At 41.2% G+C, this 22,230-nt stretch overlaps 1 protein-coding gene across 5 annotated transcripts in view; it reads right to left on the minus strand.

The window, feature by feature from the left end:
• adamtsl7 (ADAMTS-like 7) overlaps window positions 1–22,230 on the minus strand; it is a 554,745-nt gene that overhangs the window by 397,831 nt on the left and 134,684 nt on the right. For all 5 annotated transcript variants that reach the window (XM_063046729.1, XM_063046728.1, XM_063046726.1 and 2 more), the window contains one exon: window positions 13,303–13,439. In XM_063046729.1, the coding sequence (XP_062902799.1) occupies window positions 13,303–13,439 (137 nt within the window). The remainder of the gene's footprint in view (window positions 1–13,302; window positions 13,440–22,230) is intronic.

Raw genomic sequence — 22,230 nt, forward strand, 5'->3', positions numbered from 1 at the left:
TGGTCAGGTGCCAGATCTCTCAGTGGGAGAGCATTTTGGAGATAGTGATCATAATTCTATCCCATTTACAACAGCATTGGAGAGCGATAGGAACAGACAAGTTAGAAAAGCGTTTAATTGGAGTAAGGGGAATTATGAGACTATCAGGCAGGAAATTGGAAGCTTAAGTTTGGTACAGATGTTCTCAGGGAAAGGTACGGAAGAAATGTGGCAAATGTTCAGGGGATATTTGTGTGGAGTTCTGCATAGGTACATTCCAATGAGACAGGGAAGTTATGGTAGGGTACAGGAACTGTGGTGTACAAAGGCTGTGATAAATCTAGTCAAGAAGAAAAGAAAAGCTTACAAAAGGTTCAGAGATGCAAACACGAGGAATTCTGCAGATGCTGGAAATTCAAGCAACACACATCAAAGTTGCTGGTGAATGCAACAGGCCAGGCAGCATCTCTAGGAAGGGGTACAGTCAACGTTTTGGACCGACACCCTTCGTCAGGACTAACGAACGGTCTTGGCCCGAATCGTCGACTGTACCTCTTCCTAGAGATGCTGCCTGGCCAGCTGCGTTCACCAGCAACTTTGAAAAGGTTCAGAGAGCTAGGTAATGTTAGAGATCTAGAAGATTATAAGGCTAAGAGGAGGGAGCTTAAGAAGGAATTTATGAGAGCCAGAAGGGGCCATGAGAAGGCCTTGGTGGGTAGGATAAGGAAAACCCCAAGGCATTCTACAAGTATGTGAAGAGCAAGAGGATAAGACAAGAAAGAGTAGGACCTATCAAGTGTGACAGTGGGAAAGTGTGCATGGAACCAGAGGAAATAGCAGAGGTACTTAATGAATACTTTACTTCAATATTCACTATGGAAAAGGATCTTGGTGATTTTAGTGATGACTTGCAGCAGACTGAAAAGCTTGAACATGTAGATATTAAGAAAGAGGATGTGCTGGAGCTTTTGGAAAGCAGCAGCTTGGATAAGGGATGAGGGAGTTAGATATGGCCCTTGTGGCTAAAGGGATCAGGGGGTATGGAGGGAAGGCTGGTACAGGGTTCTGAGTTGGATGATCAGCCATGATCATACTGAATGGTGATGCAGGCTTGAAGGGCCGAATGGCCTACTCCTGCACCTATTTTCTATGTTTCTATGTTTCTATAAGTTGCCGGGACCTGATGAAATGTACCCCAGGCTACTGTGGGAGGCGAGGGAGGAAATTGCTGAGCCTCTGTCGATGATCCTTGCATCAACAATGAGGACGGGAGAGGTTCCGGAGAACTGGAGGGTTGTGGATGTTGTTCCTTTATTCAATAAAGGGAGTAGAGATAGCCCAGGAAATTATAGACCAGTGAGTCTTACTTCAGTGGTTGATAAGTTGATAGAGAAGATCCTGAAAGGCAGTATTTATGAACATTTGGAGAGGTATAATATGATTAGAAATAGTCAGCATGGCTTTGTCAAGGGCAGGTTGTGCCTTACAAGCCTGATTGAATTTCTTGAGGATGCGACTAAACACATTGATGAAGGAAGAGCAGTAGATGTAGTGTATATGGATTTCAGCAAGGCATTTGATAAGGTACCCCATGCAAAGCTTATTGAGAAAATAAAGAAGCATGTGATACAAGGGGACATTGCTTTGTGGATCCAGAACTGGTTTGCCCACAGAAGGCAAAGAGTGGTTGTAGACAGGTCATTTTCTGCATGGAGGTTGGTGACTAGTGGTGTGCCTCAGGGATCTGTTCTGGGACCCTTATTCTTCATGATTTTTATAAATGACCTGGATGAGGAAGTGGAGGGATGGGTTAGTAAGTTTGCTGATGACACAAAGGTTGGAGGTGTTGTGGATAGCTGTTAGAGGTTACAGTGGGACATTGCTAAAACCTGGCTGAGAAATAGCAGATGGAGTTCAACCCAGATAAGTGTGAAGTGGTTCATTTTGGTAGGTCAAATATTATGGCAAAATATAGTATTAATAGTAAGACTCTTGGCAGTGTGGAGGATTAGAGGGATCTTGGGGTTCGAGTCTATAGGATGCTCAAAGCAGCTGCACAGGTTGACTGTGTTTAAGAAGGCATATGGTGTATTGGCCTTCATCAATCGTGGAATTGAATTTAGGAGCCGAGAGGTAACGTTGCAGCTATATAGGACCCTGGTCAGACCCCACTTGGAGTACTGTGCTCAGTTCTGGTTGCCTCACTACAGAAAGGGTGCAGAGGAGATTTACAAGGATGTTTCCTGGATTGGGGAGCGTGCCTTATGAAAACAGGTTGAGTGAACTTGGCCTTTTCTGTATGGAGTGACGGAGGATGAGAGGTGACCTGATAGAGGTGTATAAGATGATGAGAGGCATTGATCGCATCGATAGTCAGAGGCTTTTTCCCAGGGATGAAATGGTTGCCACAAGAGGACACAGGTTTAAGGTGCTGGGGAGCAGGTACAGAGGAGATGTCAGGGGTAAGTTTTTTACTCAGAGAGTGGTGAGTGCGTGGAATGGGCTGCCGGCAATGGTGGTGGAGGCGGATACGATAGGGTCTTTTAAGAGACTTTTGGATAGGTACATGGAGCTAAGAAAAAATAGAGGACTGTAGGTAAGCCTGGTAATTTCTAAGATGGGGACATGTTCGGCACAACTTTGTGGGCCGAAGGGCTTGTATTGTGCTGTAGGTTTTCTATGTTTCTATGTTTCTAATAATTATTCAGTGTGAAAGCAACATAAGGACACACCAATAAGTTACTTTGTAAAATTACAAGTCTGATCTATGCCAAAAATGTTTAATGTTGAATGGCAAACATTAAAATATCCAAAAGGCAACATTAGAATTAATAAGAGAACTGCTCAGTCTATGGAAGGTGGTAGTAAGTCCTTGGATTCTCTTCATTAAGATGGCAGCAGTTTTAAAGATGGAATAGAATGAGCTGAGTTACGCTAAGCAAACCTGTCGTTCTCATCCGTAATTATCATGTGTTTTCATGCTTTTTGTGACTCCATCAGCAAGTTCCGCACTGAATATTTTAATTGCCTTTCTAAGCTTCAGGCTTTTTTTAAAATCTAGGCATACACTAAATAACAATTTGCAGTGTATGGGGAAGTAATAAATAACTAGAACATTCTTGACAGACTTTTAAGTTGGCAACCTTAACCTTGGTATGCACAATAAATCATACTGCTTGAAAGCAGTTACCTTTCAAATTATGCTTCGATTTATTTCTTACATAACTACTCTATAAATAACTGCCAGATACTACTTTATTTAGTTTTCTTTGACACATGCTGCTAATTTTATTTTAATGAGCAGTAAGACAAATTTCCAAGTTCATAATTCAAGACAGGAACTCCAATAAAAGTTGCGCAGGTCAGAATATTAACTTACAATCTCCAGTCTTTTTGCTCATCATTTGCTTCCTGTCTTACTACTTCCACAATCACAACTTTAGTTTTGTCTTTTTACCTCTACACTCAGAGATGGTCCTTTCTTCTATCCTTTACTTGTATGTTAAAACTAGCTTTTTCTCCTGTTTATTTTCCAGTTCTGCTGAAAGGACACTAACTTGAACCCTCAATTCCATTTTTTCCACTGCCGGGCTCGGCTGGCCTGCTGACTATCTCCAGCACTTTTGTTTTCATTCCCTGGCTCCTTAAAATGTTGGAGTTTCAGATTATCTTCTAATGAAGACTGACACACGACAGAAGTTCATAAACTTTCCAAGGACTTCATAATAGTCTTGCAATTTCTGAGGGTAAATTTATTTACCATTCATTGAACAACAATGAACAATGAAGATATTCTGTGCAATGCTAAAGTGAAAGGAAGACTTTTCCTCCCATCTGAATGTGATTTTCTTGATTATAATGAAAATTATTCAGATTTTACATGTTGATTTTTATTTCATTGGTGAGGCTGGTAAGGGTTAACCTGGTGGTGTGCAGAAACAGAGAAGCGACTCAGCCTCCCAATAATGGTGCTAGCTTAAATCCCTTAGATAGTGTTTCAAAGTTTCTAATCTGGAATTTCAGTTGTTCAAAGCTCCATGAGTATAGCCCTGCTGTATTTTTACACAAAATTGCCTTAAATCTGCTGGCAGCAGAGTTAGTCGCAGTGTTCAATGGACCAGGGATTTTATGGACACTAAATCTGGTGGCAGTGACCTAGCTTAAGGCAGCTCAGCCGTGCGAGTGGCAGATGCAGACTGTGTGAGAGGAAGCAGAAAGGTGACAAGAAAGCTGGAGCTAGCGAGGCTGAGAGCTAACCCAATCTGACCGGTGATACCATCTGACTGGTGAACATCTGCTTGCCAGATAATAAGATGAATTTACTGAGACTGAAAATGAATGCAGAAAAAGAGATGAGGAACTGCTGTATTCTGGTTTTCACCAAAACCTGGCTGAACAACAACATACTCGATTCAGCATTTCAACTTGATGGGATAACTCTGTTCTGTGCGGATAGGAACTCCCTGTCAGGGAAATCCATATGAGGGAGAAATTGCTGTGTACATTTGCAAGGGTTGTGTACAAACTCATCTGTAGTTAGCAGTCACTGCAGAGGGAGAGTTTTACAATATCATCATCTCTCTACAAAACAAGCATCCGGACGATCTTCATAATTGCAGGAAACATTAATCATGCTAATCTGCAGGGGATTTTACCCAAATTCCACTAACACATCACCATGGTCACTATGGGAACAAACAAGACTTTACAAATAGACACTGTACTTACAAAGCCACCCCACACCCTCATCTTGGCCGTTTTGACCACATCATAATATTAATCCTAGCATACCAACTGCTACAGAAAATTGAGAAACCAGTCGAGTACCATCACTGTATGGTCTAATGAAACAATCTCTATGCTACAGGAATGTTTTAAATGAACTAACTGGCAGATATTCAAGAAGGCCTCCACAAATGGAGAAGACACAGATCTTGATGAATATGCCTCATCTGTAATCGGCTACATCAGTAAGTGTGTAGGTGATGTTGGTACCTCAAGAACAGTTATCTCAAGGCCCAACCAGAAGCTCTCCCTCAACACTGTGCTCCCTGCTAAAAGCCTGGGAAGCTGACTTGACAGAACAGCTCTCAGAAAAGCCAGGAAAAGAATCATCTTGGTCATCAAGAGAGCACAGACTGCCGATGCACAAAAAATTCAGGAACACCTATCCGAACTGATACGGATCTGGGTGTACGTGGCTGACCATCAAGGTCATTACAGAATTTGCAAGGAAAAACAGCATCGACTGCACCAGAGATGCATTCTTTCCTGACACTCTAAACAAATAATTTTCACACTTTGAGCCATGCAACACAATGCCTGCCATGAAAGTCTACCCCTCTTCCAGTTGAGCAGCCACTGTCTGTAACATTGGCAGACATGAGGAGGATTTTGCAGAGAGTCAACCCCCATGTGAGGTATTGAGGCCAGACAACATTCCAGGCCAAGTACTCAGGGAGTGTGCACACCAGCTCACTTATGTCTTCACGGACATCTTCAACACTTCACTGATTCAGGCTGGTGTCCCCACATGCCTCAAATCAGCCACCACCATCCCTGTACTAAAGAACTCTACACTACCAGAATTAAACAATTACCACTTGGTGCAAAGATGCCAATCATTATGAAGTACTCTCACTCACTATGGAGCAAACTGATAATGGTGCTAAATGGCGACTCCTTTGCTTGCATCTTCGGAAACAGCTCTATTTCCATCCTTAATATCTCTATTTTTCCCTTTCAGGGTTCTTTTGAAGACTCCGACCTGGAGTTACACGCTGACTACGGTTCTTTGCGGGAATGGGACCTGCTCTCGGGGTTTCATAACTGGCTGTTGTTCAGCATGCCAAGGGCTCGGCCTAAGAGTTCGGGCTCGACTTTGGAGGCCTAGGATCTGGGGCTCTGGAGACGGGCAGATTGAAGGTCGGGGTCACGGCAGGAGATCTGTGTGTCGTCAGGGGAGTCTGAATATCTACGGCTGTGTGTCCAGTGACCCAAGATCTTTGGGCACAGAGCTCGAAAAAAGCAATGAAATGAACTTTTAACATTGTAAACCAGCATGTTGTTTGCTATGTCTCCCCTCTTGCTGTGAAACGGAGACACCCTTTCTCCCTTATTAGGGAGAGAGAGAGAGCCTGTGGTATGCCGAATACTGGGTGAAATGTTAAGTTTTTGGGGTAACTGCAAACTATTGCTTTGCTCACACTTGGGTGCTTGGTGGCGAGTGCCAATGCTTTTTTTTTTGCTGGTGGGGAGAGGGGTGATTGTTGCTTGCTGCTGCTTACATGAGGGAGGGAGGGGAGCTGGGGATGACTTTGGGGTTCTAACATTCACCTGTTGTTCATTCTTTGGGGCACTCTTCTGTTTTCGTGGATGGTTGTGAAGAAAATGTATTTATTGTATACATTTCTTCTGACATTAAGTGTACCTTTGAAACCTTTTGAAACCATTGAAACCTTTGAAATTAATTAAATAAATTTTAGTTCTCAAGTTACCATGCTGGATTTTGAACTCATATCACTGGATCTTTGATCAAGATGATGATACAGTAATCCAGTAAGTTAACTGGAACAGCAAGCCATAAAATTATGTTACAAAGGATATTTATCAGAATGTGAATGACAGAGGCATGATGCAGTTTATGGTAACATTCTGCCTGGAAATTAGGCTACAATTTTCTGGACAATATAAATATTCAGTTTTGCAGAAATTACAGGAAGTTTAAGCTGGTCAAAATAATAGCATCTCAAGTCACTGGATTCTTGGTACATCTGTATTAAGATGGGTTGAACCTGTACAATAATGTAAAGCTGGAATGGTAAATATTTCCAAACTTTTGTTGTAGGATGGACTGAGAACACCCAGGCGTCAATCCAACAGAATGTTAGCTACCAACAGTAATACCCTCCTACGAAAGCTTTCAATGAACTGTTCACCACAGAAAGGATACCACCTGAGAAGAAAGGAACACTTTGGTTTGAAGTTAATATGTTGAGCTAGGACGAACTGCACTTCCATTGCTGGTTCCCTTACTTCCATTATTCGGGGCAATTTGTGCACAGATTCTACATGAGGTCACACTGCTGAACATAGAAATAAAGGGTTACCTTACCCTTTAAAACAGGTGACCTACCACTCCATGACCCTGTCCTCAAATGCAGATATATAGTTCCAGAAAACTTTAGACCTTGAATTACTCATTTCAGACAGAAACAAAATGTAGCTATATAAACAGACAGAGACTATTTCCATGGTAATATAAATTGAACATGAGGCCCAGCACACCCGAGATTTAAAGTGAATAAAATACAAACTTAAGATCAAAAGTTAAACATTCAAAATGTAAAATAATATGCATTTATGCCAAATGCAGTGTGCTAAATAACGCCAGGCACAGCGCAGTGCTAAAAATGCCACATTTTATTGTGCCAAATGCCTCAAAAGACCAACACCATAACGCTCCAGATAATGAAGCGTGCTAAATAGCAGCAAATCAAATCCTGTACTGCTATATACTACACATTGCCAAATGCTATTAACTGAGTCAAAATTCTACTAGGTTAAATAGATCAAGCCCTTCAGCATAACCTTTTCAACTACCTGGCCAATGCTCTTGATAGGTTATAATCTTTATCAAAGAGCTAACTGTGATAATACATGCCATGTTTGAAAATTTCATTCTTTTTAGGATAATTATGTGAGGTCCATATTGTTGAGGATCCTTTCCAAAACCCCAGAGACATGGCCTTGCTTCCCCAAGGGAAAACCTCTATTAGGCTTATGGTAAAAATCTCTTCAGGCAGTCTTGGTTGTGAATTCCAAGGTCCCTGATGAAGCCCATGAGTTTAGTCTGTCTTTATCCATCTCTTAACTGATTTTAATCACATTCATGGCTTTGACCATCTCCACACACACATTCCAGCTTTTATTCGAAACAGAGAATTTCATGAGAATACCACAGAGAAGCAATGAGAAATTCAGCTAAAGTTCTTGTTGTCCACAGGCATTCTATTCCTAGAATTACATTCAAAGTCAGGAATTTTGAGAAATTGTGAAACAAACATTTCAAGAAACATCCAGAAGTTTGAAAAAAGCTATACTCTGCTGAGTGACACAGCACGTGAAACTTATGCTGGGCAAGAAATACATTATAGCAGTAATGCAGAGCTTGAGGGCAATTAATTATTCAAGGAGAACAAGACCGGTTTGAAGTGTCAAATTCCTTGCTTCACTAAATCGGTGATAGCATAGTGTGTCATCAAGAAACTTGAAGACATCGAGAGATGTACCCAAAACATAAAAATCCAAAACAAAATTGACATGCTGGAAGTCTAAAATAAAAACAGGAAATTTTCAAAATACTCAGAATATCAAGCAGCACCAAAGGAAAGAGAAATAGAGTTAACATTTCAAGTTGGAGATCGTTCCTCGGAACTGAAAGGCAGTGAAAAAGCAGTCTGTAAAGATGCAGGGAGGGTGGGAAAGAGGTGTCTCTGATAGGATAAAAACTGGAGAGCCCACGCTGCCAACTGCAAACAGTCAGTGAGTGAATGGCAGCAGTCAAAGAGTGAGAACGTAGACATACTGTCTTTGGTAGAAGTACATGGGAGTTGCAAAATGCAAGCTGGGAAGAACTGGCAAGCAATTCCCAAGAGAAGAAAAAACAAGCTGAGCTAATATCACAGATAGATAATGGTTACAGGTCAAGAAATCAAGTTCCCTGAAGTTGTAGAATTCATTAATGACTGCAGAAGTCTCCAACTTGTCCAGATAGAATATGTAGTGCTGCTTCTCAAGTTTACATTTGGCAGTACAGGAGGCCAGAGGTAAACGAGGGAGTGGGCTGGAGAAAAGAGAGACTGTCAAAAGTAACATTAGCAAATTTGCAGATGATACAAAGCTGGGTGGCAGTGTGAAATGTGAGGAGGATGTTATGAGAATGCAGGGTGACTTGGGCAGGTTGGGTGAGTGGGCAGATGCATGGCAGATGCGGTTTAATGTGTTTAAATGTAAGGTTATCCACGTTGGTGGCAAGAACAGGAAGGCAGATTACTATCTGTATGGTGTCAAGTTAGGAAAAGGGCAAGTACAACGAGATCTAGGTGTCCTTGTTCATTAGTTACTGAAAGTAAGCATGCAGGTACAGCAGGCAGTGAAGAAAGCTAATGGCATGTTGGCCTTCATAACAAGGGGAGTTGAGTACAGGAGCAAAGAGGTCCTTCTGCAGTTGTACAGGGCCCTGATGAGACCATACCTGGAGTATTGTGTACAGTTTTGGTCTCCAAATTTGAGGAAGGACATTCTAGCTATTGAGGGAGTGCAGCATAGGTTCACAAGGTTAATTCCCGGGATGGCGGGACTGTCATACGTTGAAAGATTGGAGTGACTGGGGTCGTATACACTGGAAATTAGAAGGATGACAGGGGATCTGATTGAAACATATAAGATTATTAAGGGATTGGACACGCTAGATGCAGGAAACATGTTCCTGATGCAACACTCACAACAAGCTGGAGGAACTCAGCAGGTCGGGCAGCATCCGTGGAAAAGATCGGTCGACATTTCGGGCCGGAACCCTTCGTCAGGACTGAGGAGGGAAGGGGCAGAGGCCCTATAAAGAAGTTGGGGGGGAGAGTGGGAAAAGGATGTTGGGGGAGTCCAGAAGCAGAGGCCACAGTTTAAGAATAAGGGGTAGACAATTTAGAACGGAGTTGAGGAAAAACTTTCTCACACAGAGGGTTGTGGTTCTGCGGATTGCTCTGCCTCAGAAGGCAGTAGAGGCCAATTTTGTGGATTCTTTCAAGAAAGAGTTAGATAGAGCTCTTAAAGATAGCGGAGTGAAGGGAGATGGGGAGAAGGCAGGAAAAGGGTACTGATTGTGGATGATCAGCCATGATCACAGTGAATGGTGGTGCTGGCTTGAAGGGCTGAATGGCCTACTCCTGCACCTATTGTCTATTGTCTAAAAGGTTTCCTAAGGGTTACCCAGCAATCTGAATGCAGGTGCTTGACAGAGTGATCATTCAGCATTCGATTTCTCCAGTGCAGACCACCAAATTCAATACATCGTGTCAGCATTTTCCAGGGGCCACTGCCCTCATGGTTCCCTGGTCCAGTTTTCCATTCCCACCAATGAATCCCTTTCTTTGGGCACTTCTTGCAACCCGCAGTAATGCAACATTTGTCCTTTCAGCTCTTTCCTTTCCCACCATCCCAGCCATCCCACTCTGCAAAAACTCATTTCAGGGAGGTAGCACCATCACTTTCGGGAGAGGTGGGATGTCTGCAATAGAGTAGCTCCTTAGCAGCTGGCCAGCTAGTTTAAATAACGTTAGCTATGCTAATAAACGAATGACACCTGTTAAACTCACCTCAACATGTCTTTTACAGTCCTAACCCACCATGGGCAATAGAAAAGTCACTGTTGCAAACAGTGCTGCGAGCAACATTGTCATTATTTTGACCCCTATTAGGCAGGGGTACGTTTTATATTTTTTTTGGAACACTCTGCCATGGGGCTCTCTCTCTCTCTCTCTCGTGGTCGTTCTCGCTTGCACGCTCTCACTTGCTTTCTCTCGCTCTCTCTTGCGCTCATGTTCTCTCTCACCTGCTTTCTCTCTCGCGCTTGCTTTCTCTCACTCTTTCTCGCGCGCACTCTCTCTCTCGTGGTCACTCTCGCGCTCTCTCTTGCTTTCTCTCACTTGCTCTCAAAAAAATTGATTTCCGTGATATTGTATATAATTTGCGGGCATCAGGGAGCCACTATTCATGTGTGGGAGACTCCCAGAACTTCCGGGAGAGGTGGGATGTCTGCCATCCAGAGAGCCAAGCAGACACTGAAGCAAGAGTCCTCTTGCACTTTTCCAATTGGGTGCATTGCACTGGATGTTCACAATATGATCTCCTCTACACTGGAGAAACGAAACATGGATTGAGTCATTACCTTGGGGAACACCTGTGTTCAGTCTGCAGGGGCAACCCTGAGAATCCTGCTGTCTGCCACTTTGCTTCCTCTTTGCAGTCTGACCTAATAGTCTACGGCCTTCTGTACTGACACACCATGCAAACTTCCATCTCATTCCATCTGGGCACCTTGCAGCTTTCTGAATTCAATATTGAATTTTACAACTTCAGGAAACAACTTCTTGACACATCGGTGAAATTAACTCAGCTTCTTTCTTTTTTACTTTCTGGGGTGAAGGAATTTATCATCCGACCCCGCCCCCCCCCCCCCCCCCCACTTGGCAGGTTCTCCGTCTCCGCATTTCACAGTTCCCACATTTCTTGTCCAAGTTTTTTTGGGTACAGTATATTCTCACCTGTTGATTGCTCCTATTCAGTCACTAATACTGTTTACATCTGGTCACACTGATTTCCCCCCATCCTCCCTGCAGATTTACAAGTGTCTTTTGTCTCCTTTTCATTTTTGACAAAAGGTCTCTGACCTGAAACAAAGACTCTGTTTCACTTCCCGCAGGTGCTGTCCAACCCACTGAGTACTTCCAGCTTTTTCTTATATTGTTGCACCCTGTTAATGACTGACACAGATTCAAAAACAGCAGTTATTTATGATCTGGCATTCCCAATGCAGAGTGACAGACAGTAAAGCAATGGAAAATGTAGACAGTCTCTCCAACGTCCTGAGACAAGCTGCCAGCAAAAAAACCTTCTATCAATGGAGTCTTGGACTGCAGAAGCAGCCCTAATGTGCCATAGCTCAACAAACTGAAATGCTGCAAGTTTAGCAATAACAATTAGCAACAAACATAATTGACCAACTGATTTATTAGTTTATTCGTTGAGATACAGTGAGGAATAGACCCTCTGGCTCTTTGAGCCACGCCGCCCAGCAATCTCTGATTTAACGCTAGCCTAATTATGAGATAATTTACAATAACCAATTAACCTATCAACCGGCATGTCTTTGTACTGTGGAAGGAAACTGAAGCACCTGGAGGTAACAGGGAGAACGTACAAACTTCGTACTTTAAGCTTCAAATTCAGATGTGAGGCATTACATAGATTGTCAAAATAAATGAGTAGTCATAAAAATCCAAGACAAAATTAAAAATCATAAGACAAACATTATATAGATTGAAATGTAAATTAATACAGTATACCAAATGTTTTATATATAAAGGTTTGAATCTGCATTTTGTTGTATATTAATGTGATTTAATGAATCATTTCAGAATTGCAAAAATTAGTCACTTACCTTATTGACAACAAATGTTAATTTACTTGTTGGATAGCACGTGCAGTTACCCGTGCTTTGTTGTTCTGTAGCATTTAATTCTACACACAGGGTGTTTGTGATTAAGACAGTTGACACTTGTCAGTACTTGCTGCATTTCTATCTGCTTCCTAAATCTTTCATTGATGATGAATCTCAAATACTTATTGTTCAGTTTCTATGCAACATATTCAGGCAACAGGATCACGTTGAGTTTACATAGCAATTCCATAAATACTCTTTTTTAATTGCTTGCTGATAATCAATGTAGATCTATGTAATAAAATAATACTCATCTTTAAATTTTCAGGCCACAGAAAATATTTAGGTGGAAACTCAAAGTAGCATCTGCTATTTAGTTTTACTATTTAGCAGTGATCTAGAACAAAATTACATTTATATGCATTTGGAAGTACAAGTAAAAGCATTATGTTCAATATTTACAAGAACATATCAATAAGTGAAATGAATAATAATTGAGATCTATTAAAATTGAGCTGAAAATACATACAAACTACTTTATTTCATTTTTAGTAACTGAAAATTTCAGAACATTGTCAATAATAGGATAAACTCTAAGATATGATTAAGATATTGGCTTGCAGAAAATAATTCTTCTATCTTATTTAACACAGCTAGTGGAGAAAAAATATCAACAGCACAAAGCGAATACACTTAGAAATTTAGCTGCCCTCAGCAGTCCACGTTAAATTAAATATAGTGCCTTGAGAACATCTTAACAAATTTGCTCTCAAAATTTCCTCTGGATGAGCATTGCACAGACCGGCCATTCTTCATTGCTCAGGATTTTTCGACATTAGTTGATTTTGTGAGGCTGATTTGACCTCTGGATGAAATAGTAGCAGCTTCTGCATTCACTACAATAAACATGAGAATTTCCGGAGCTTCCCTCAACCCTACCATTGCACTGAAGGCAATAGAAATTGTGTCTGTGTGTGTGTGTGTCATTCAGGTTTGTGCCAGAGTTGCACTGCAGAATAGGTGGAGGAAATCTTGAAAATAATAATTTAAATTCCGAGCAATAAAACCCGTGAGGATGGAAAGGCAAAATTCAACTCTAGACTTACCTTGCACTGTCCACTGACACAAACGTTCAAAGAACCGGGTTCACAAGACGTTCCATCAATGACTTGAGAGACATGGCGTATGTAGAATTTGTACCCAATGGCTTTACAGTTCAGCTCACATTTTTGCTCATCTGTAACTGAACAGCAAGAAGAGGCATACGTTCAGAAATGAGATTGGAAAAGCCCTGCATGCATTCATTGAGCCTTTTATTAAGGGCCATAGTTTCTGGAGAATGCAATGTTAACAGAGAAATCGTGTGAAAATGCAGTACAGTGCTAATTGATGGAGCACTGCTTTACACCTTGCTGGCTACATCTGGCTTGCAGGTGGTTCATTCTGACACTCCCAGGTGAGCTACAAGCTGCCTGTACTCCTGCACACACTTAACTGTAGCTACAACTGTAATGGAACACCTTCCCACCAAAGTGTGATTCCTGAACTCTGAAATCCATTGACAGCTAGCTAAGCCATATCCAGGATTACTAGTAGTCAGAATTGTCAAAAGATTTTATGATTATTTTAATGTCAGTGCCATTTAAATTTTAAAGAATATTCTAGAACTATTGTTATTCAGGTTAAAAAGAGAGATAAACTTCCTCCCTGCACCTTGTTTGGCACATCAGAATCAGAATCAGAGTCAGGTTTATTATCACCGGCATGTGACATGAAATTTGTTAACTTAGCAGCAGCCGTTCAATGCAATACATAATCTAGCAGAGAGATAAAAAATAACAATAAATAAAACATAATAACAAATAAACAAGTAAATCAATTACATATATTGAATAGATTATTAAAAATCCACAAAAACAGAAATACTGTATATTAAAAATAGTGAGATAGTGTCCAAAGCTTCAATGTCCATCCAGGAATCAGATGGCAGAAGGAAAGAAGCTGTTCCTGAATCACTGAGTGTGTGCCTTCAGGCTTCTGTATCTCCTATCTGATGGTAACAGTGAGAAAAGGGCATGCCCTGGGTGCTGGAGGTCTTTAATAATGGACGCTGCCTTTCTGAGACATTGTTCCCTAAAGATGTCCTGGGTACTTTGTAGGCTAGTGCCCAAGATGGAGCTGACTAGATTTACAACCTTCTACAGCTTCTTTCGGTCCTGTACAGTAGCCCCTCCATACCAGACCGTGATGCAGCCTGTCAGAATGCTCTCCACGGTACAACTTTAGAAGTTTTTGACTGTATTTGTTGACATGCCAAATCTCTTCAAACTCCTAATGAAGTATAGCCGGTCTTGCCTTCTTTATGACTACATCAATCTCCACTTCTGATCCCTCTATGAGGATTGGTATGTATTCCTTCGTCTTACCCTTCCGAAAGTCCACAGTCACCTCTTTCGTCTTACTGACGTTGAGTGCCAGGTTGTTGCTGCGGCACCACTCCACTAGTTGGCATATCTCACTCCTGTACGTCATCAGGCAGCAACTTGCCATTTCTTTAGCATTTGTCTGTTTTATGAGGCTGAGCTGCTAGCTCGATGTATAACCCAGCATGGATGGAAAGCGTGCAAGGAGCCAGGCGAATTTGAACTCAGGACTATTTGCCCCGAAGTCTGGTGCAGATGCCACTACACTACTAGCAACAGACATTACTATTTAGGGACATATTATTAAATCAGTAAAACTTCAAAAATGATAAAGAATTTCAAAATAGTTAAATGCTAAAAGAATTGTGGGTACTCTGAATATACCTGACTTCATAAAACTTTGTGAGAAAGGGCATAAAAAATTTAATCCATAATAGGGCACAATATTATACATAAGGGGGATTCTCGGTGTATTGATGATCAAAGTGGTCTGCAGATATCAGAGGTGAACAAGGTGCAGCTTCTGAGGAAAACATTGCACTATACAACATTTCTAGATGATGGAGATTCAAAAATTAATCTTAAAATATGAGCACAGGCCAGTAATTCATGGTAGCACTATGGGAGTATTGCACTGCAATGAAAGCAGCATTACAGTATTTTAAAAGCAAGGGAGTTAGCTTGATGTCCTGGACAAATCTACCTCTGATCCACCATCAGTAAACACAGATTGTTTGGTTACCACGTCTAAAGTTGTTCTATCTGTGCTGCTGTATTTTCTGCAGAGTTTCAATAGTTTTGAAAGATAACAATTGATTCTAAGAAGCTTTGAACTATCTCAAGGCCTGAAGTTAGTATCTTAAAGCAAATCTTTCTGAACTTGGGGAGGGTTTAAACTCGGTCAGCCGGAGGATGGGACCAGAGTGATAGGACAAATGATGGAGCAGCTAATGTAAAGGTAGATGCAATGTCCAGAGAGACTGTGAGGAAGGAGAGACAGTGGATGGAGCATAATTGCAGTCAGTTGGATGGGGTCAATTTTGTTTACTTTTATGGAAGTATCAGGAACAATGGTAATGAACTTGGAGCATCGATCAGTACATAGAACTACGATGTTGTGGCCATTACAGTCACTTGGCTATCACAAGGACAGGAATGGCTGCTGGATGTTCCAGGCTTTAGATGTTTATAAAGCAACAGAGAGGGAGGTAAAAGAGGTGGGGGAGTGAACTGCAGCTACAGAAAGAGAGGATGTCATGGAGGGATTGTCTACTGAGCCATTGTGGGTGGATGTCAGAAACAGGAAGGAGAAATCACACTATTGGGGGTATGCTATAAGCAAACCCCCACCCCCTCCACCAACAGCAACAGGGGCGCTGAGGAGCAGATCAGTAGACAGATTTTGAAAAGGTGTAAAATTAACAGAATTATTGTCATGCATGGCTATGGTGCAAACTTTATTAGATGTAGGGATTAATGGGTCCTTTTCAGAATGGCAGGCAGTGACTAGTGGGGTACCGAAAGGCTCGGTGCTGGGACCACAGCTATTTACAATATACATTAATTACTGCTATCTTTGGACTACCTAAAATTTCTAGTAATCTTTCCCCTTCAGCCCGTAGAATGATTGCATTTCTTACTTTAATGGCGAAAAGATGTATTTTACAACATTGGAAAGAGCTTAATGCTCCAACTACCTTTTTTTGGTTTTCTCAGACGATTTTATGTTTGAATCTGGAGAAAATTAGAAGTAACCTTTATGATTCTTCATTTAAATTTGAACAGATTTGGGGACCTTTTATTCGATATTTTCATTTAATGTAATATTTACCCTTCTTGTTTTTTCTTCACTGTTTTAATGGAGGTCGGGATTGAGGACGTGATTTTAAGTTTAACTCTGTTTGTTTTCAAGTTAGCCCATTGCTTTGCTTTGCTTTTAGTTAGTTGCACGGTGGGTTTTTTTTGGGGGTTTTTTTTTTTCTTTTTTTTCCATTGATATATATAAAATCTAGTATACTATTATGTTATCTTGGTTTCTTATGCTTAAATTACATTGTTTGTAGTATTTTCTTTTTGGTATTGTTATCTTTTGGAATTTTATTATACTTTAACATTGTATTAATGTTTATATGGCTTACCTTTTTTGTATACTTACTCAATAAAAAGATTTAAAAAGAAAGAAGAAAGACAATATACATTAATGATTTAGATGAAGGGATTAAAAGTAACATTAGCAAATTTGCAGATGACACAAAGCTGGGTGGCAGTGTGAAATGTGAGGAGGATGTTATGAGAATGCAGGGTGAATTGGATAGGTTGGGTGAGTGGGCAGATGCATGGCAGATGCAGTTTAATGTGGATAAATGTGAGGTTATCCACGTTGGTGGCAAGAACAGAAGGCAGATTACTATCTGAATGGTGTCAATTTAGGAAAAAGGAAAGTACAACAAGATCTAGGCGTCCTTGTTCATCAGTCACTGAAAGTAAGCATGCAGGTACAGCAGGCAGTGAAGAAAGCTAATGGCATGTTGGCCTTCATAACAAGAGAAGTTGAGTATAGGAGCAAAGAGGTCCTTCTGCAGTTGTACAGGGCCCTGGTGAGACCACGCCTGGAGTCTTGTGTGCAGTTTTGGTCTTCAAATTTGAGGAAGGACATTCTAGCTATTGAGGGAGTGCAGCGTAGGTTCACGAGGTTAATTCCCGGGATTGCAGGACTGTCATACGTTGAAAGATTGGAGTGACTAGGCTTGTATACACTGGAATTTAGAAGGATGAGAGGGGATCTGATTGAAACATATAAGATTATTAAGGGATTGGACATGCTAGAGGCAGGAAACATGTTCCCGATGTTGGGGGAGTACAGAACCATAGGCCACAGTTTAAGAATAAGGGGTAGACCATTTAGAAAAGAGTTGAGGGAAAACTTTTTCACACAGAGGGTTGTGGTTCTGTGGAATGCCCTGCCTCAGAAGGCAGTGGAGGCCAATTCTCTGGATTCTTTCAAGAAAGAGTTAGATAGAGCTCTTAAAGCTAGTGGAGTCAAGGGATATGGGGAGAGGGCAGGAAAAGGGTACTGATTGTGGATGATCAGCCATGATCACAGTTAATGGTGGTGCTGGCTTGAAGGGCTGAATGGCCTATCTCCTGCACCTATTGTCTATTGTCTATTCAGGAAGAGCTCCTAAAACAAGATATGGACAGACTAGAGGAGAAGCCATACTAGATCTGGTACTAGGCAATGATCTTGGTTGGGTGATAGACCTCTACGCGTGTGAGCACTTGTGACTTTGGAGACTGTGACCACAACTCTCTGATCTTTAGCAGAGCCTTGGACAGGAATAGGGGCAGATGATATGGGAAAGTATTTAATTGGGGGAGGGCTAATTATAATGTGATCAGACAGGAACTTGGGAGCATAAATTGTGAAAATATGTCCTCAGAGAAACGTGGAGGTTATTTAGGGAACACTTGTGCCCTAAATTATGGATATGTTTGTCCCATTGAGGCAGGGAAAAGGATGGTAGGATGAAATAATTATGGTTGACAAGAGAGAATGAACATTTAGTCAAGAAGAAGAAGGAAACATAGTTAGGATTCAGGAAGAAAAGATCAGACAGTGCTCTTGAGAGTTATAGGGTAGCCAGGGAAGAGCTTAGGAAGGGACTTCGCTAAGCTAGAAGGTGGCATTAGAAGGCCTTGGCAAGTAGAGTGACAGAAAACTCCAAGGCATTCAACACATATGTGAAGAACAGGAGGGTGATTAGTGTGAGGGTAGTACCGATCAGGGATAAAAGAAGAAATGTACCTGGAGTCAGCAGAAGTGAGGTCCTGAATGAATACTTTTCTTCACCAGTGAGAGGAACATTGGCAAATGTGAGGTCAGTGTGGAACAGGCTAATGTGTGGTGAAACTTGTCAAGGTTAAGAAAGAGCAAGACTTGAAAGTTTTGAAAAATATTAGGATAGAAAAGTCCTCATGGATGGATGGGATCTACCACAGGTTACTCTGGGAAAGGACGAAAGAGGCAGTTGAGCCAATGACGATGAAAGGATGTGAAAGTTTTAGAGAGGATACAGAGTTGATTTACCAGCAACAGCTGAGATTAGAGAGCATATCTTAATGAGAAAAGGTTGAGCAAGCTCTTTGGCTCAAAGGAGGATGAGAGATGACTTGATAAAAGTGTATAAGATGATTAGTGGCACAGGTAGAGTGGACAGGAGGTTCCCTTTTTCCAAGGTGGCAATGGCTATTACAAGAGGACATGTTTTTAAGAGAATTAGACAAAAGTAAGAGATCAATTTTTTTTTAACATAGAGAATGGTAAGTGTATGGCATGCACTACCATAGATAGTGTTAGAGGCAGCTACATTAGGGACATTTAGGAGACTTTTACATCAGCACATGGATGAAAAAAAGAGAGCTATTTGGAAAGGAAAGGTTAGATTGATCTTGGAATAGGTTAAAATGTCAGCACAACATCATGGGCCAAAAGGCCTGTACTGCTCTATGGCCTGTGTTCTTAAATACAAAAAGGTTGAATGCTTACTTATTGGCAGCTGGTTAGATGTCCAGCTGGGGTGTAATGAATATACTACTTACTTTGTTCAGAACATGTTTGTACAATATAGCTACTTAAAACCATTGATCACAATGAGAAATAAACACAGGAATCTGACAAAGGCCTTGTCATCACATCTAAACTAGACCCAAGAACAGGTTTACTGTTAAGTGCTGAAGAACTGATGTGGGGCAAAAGCTGTAATCAAATCATTGCACTTCAAAATAACTATCACTCAGTGAATACCTGTGTCAGCAAAATGTTTCAAGATATTTTCTATCTAATTCCAAAACCCCCATTTTAAAATGGGTGTGAATAAATGGACGGTAAACAGGGAGACCACAAGCCACCTTGACTTTGACAACAAGAAACCTGGGTGACTTTTTCTCCCGGCATTTTGGTTCCATCTGACAGGGTGCCATACCACTCATGTTGGGAATAGAGTAGCTCACACACAGCTATCTTGACTACATTTCCTCCCATTCTGCCTCCTGCAAGGGCACCATTTCACTCTCTTAGTTCCTCCATATCTGTTGTGCATGTGCAGATTACACAAGAATCCAGGCAGATGGTTCAAAAAATGTGTCCCTTCTTCCTGAATTATGACTCCTTCTCTATCATAGAACCCTTGAAAGAATCTCATCTCTTACAACCATCAGGCTCTTAAATCAGAGGACAACTTCACTCAACTTCACTTGCCCCATCACTGAACAGTTCCCAGAACCTATGGACTCACTTTCAAGGAGTCTTCGTCTCATGTTTTCGATATTTATTGCTTATTAATTTATTACTTTTTTCTCTTTCCTTTCGTATTTACACAGTTTGTTGTTTTTTGCACATTGGTTGTTCATCCTTTTGGGTGTGATCTTTCATTGATTCTATGGTGTTTCCTGTATCTACTGTGATTACTCACATTAATATGAATCTCAGGGTTGTATATGTACTTTGATAATAAATTTACTTTGAACACTACTCTGAGATCGGCCGTTTTCCTCCAGGACAGAGCAAAGACAGAGTCCTTATTTTCCACCTTGCCAGACTCTGCATTCAAAAGATCATTCTTTGCAAAGTTTACTGTTTTCAGTGATATTTCACACCACACACGCCTATTTCCTTGCCTCTCTTTTAGTATTCCAAAAGGACCATTCTCTTGTCTGGTCTGGTCTTCTGTCTCCAAAAACCACTTCATGTTGGTTTCCTCTACCTTCTAACAAAGTAGATGTTGTACTCTTGGGTTAGAGGAAAATATAACAACTGTGTCTTGAGCCCAGCTTCCTCAGTTCATTAATATTCACCAACATATTAATGCCAGGAAGCAACAAACTCCAATAACAATTTAGATTGACTTGGAGTGCTGATCAGAATACACTTCTGCCCCATCCTTGTCCCAGGCAGACCGGCCAAAACATTGCTGCTGAGATTTATTAGGAACCTAATATAAACTAACAAAAATATGGAAACACAAGAAACTCAATGCTAGAATCCACACAACAATCTCAATATTTTGTGTTGAAACCTTGCAGTAGGACTCATCAAAGTATGGTTTGGCTTGAATCTGTAGGCATTATTCTGACTGGTTAAAATCAAATGCAAAAAACCCAAAATAGAGATAGGAAAATACTAGTTTTGGTACTCCTGTTGATAAGCAGACAGTTTGTTACACTGGCAGATCGTAGATCAGCTTTTTTCTTTATTAGTATGAAGATTCTATTGTTTTATGCAGTCTTACTTAAGTAAGCTTTACACAGAAAACTTTAAAAGGAGACTTTCATGTGTGTGTTCAGCAGTTAATTTAGGCAACTGTACTGGCCTGTCACCAGCAGATAATGTCATGGACAGTCTTAAGTGAGAAGAAAAAGAGAAAGCAGTTCAGATAGTCACTCACATACAGCAGGGACTCATCGTGAACTGAAACTCAAGCAGAACAGATAGTGTTACTGTCAAAAATGAGATCACTTAAACAAAGATAAATGAAGGATAGTGATTCACCATAGTCGCTCATATAACAAACTGTATAAACTCAAAAACTCTGCTGACAGCAATATCTACATGAAAGCCCAATCAATGGTTCCAAATATCATATTAGAATGTAATCTTCACTTCCTGTAATAACCACTGTTTTGTACCTATAAATATTAATTTACATCAAAACCCTAAGTTCTCAGAGATTATTTTGTTAATTAACAATTTTTAAGAATGATCTGTGGTTCTTAAGGCTGTTATTGCCGAGAGTGGTAATGGGGAGAAGCTCCCACTACCTATTAAATGCTCCCAATGTTGTGCGCCTCAAATAGCCTCTGACAAGCAGCACTAGGCTTTCACATGTGGCTTAGTTACTAAGCCCAGCTGAACCATTTCTACTGACAGGGAATGAGTAAAGGCGGGTTACTAGCACCTTAAAACCAGTCACTTCGGGCAGATGAGGCTCGTCACCCGAAGTTGGCAGCTCCTCTAGAAGGAAATCTTTGATCTCAAACCTCACTGCCTTGTGGCTATATCCACTCACGGGGAAGGTTTCAAGAGTAAACCAAGAGGGAAAATTCCAGAGCCGGAGTCCATAAGGAGTGGACTCCCTATGTTGAGTTCAGTGTTAACTGGCAACTCATGTGATGCTGCTGGTATCAAACTGTATCAGTCTCTACAGTTCTTCTGGGTTCATCAGATGCAAGGAGGAGGGGAGCTTGCTACATGGGCAACAGCTTGCTCTCCTTATTGCACTGCCCTGGCTTGCGTATGTAGACAGCTAGGCCACAACATCCACGGTCGACCCTTACCAATGGAGGTGTCATCATCTGCATCTCTGCTCACAGGATGATTATGCTGCAGATACTAAGCATTTTTTTACAGGTTCTTTTAGGTTTCTTTGTTTTGTGGCTGCCTGTAAGGAGATGAATCTCAAGGTTGTATAATGTATACATACTTTGAGGTGAAATAGCTTCGGCAGAGATAAAAATCAAACTCAAGAGATTCTGCAGATGCTGGAAATCTTGTGTAGCCCCCCCCCCGCCCCCTCCCCCCCGGCCACCCTCAGGGTTGCTCGGCTCGCTGTCATT

The sequence above is a fragment of the Mobula hypostoma genome, chromosome 4, assembly GCF_963921235.1.
Source record: "Mobula hypostoma chromosome 4, sMobHyp1.1, whole genome shotgun sequence".
Lineage (NCBI taxonomy): Eukaryota > Metazoa > Chordata > Chondrichthyes > Myliobatiformes > Myliobatidae > Mobula > Mobula hypostoma.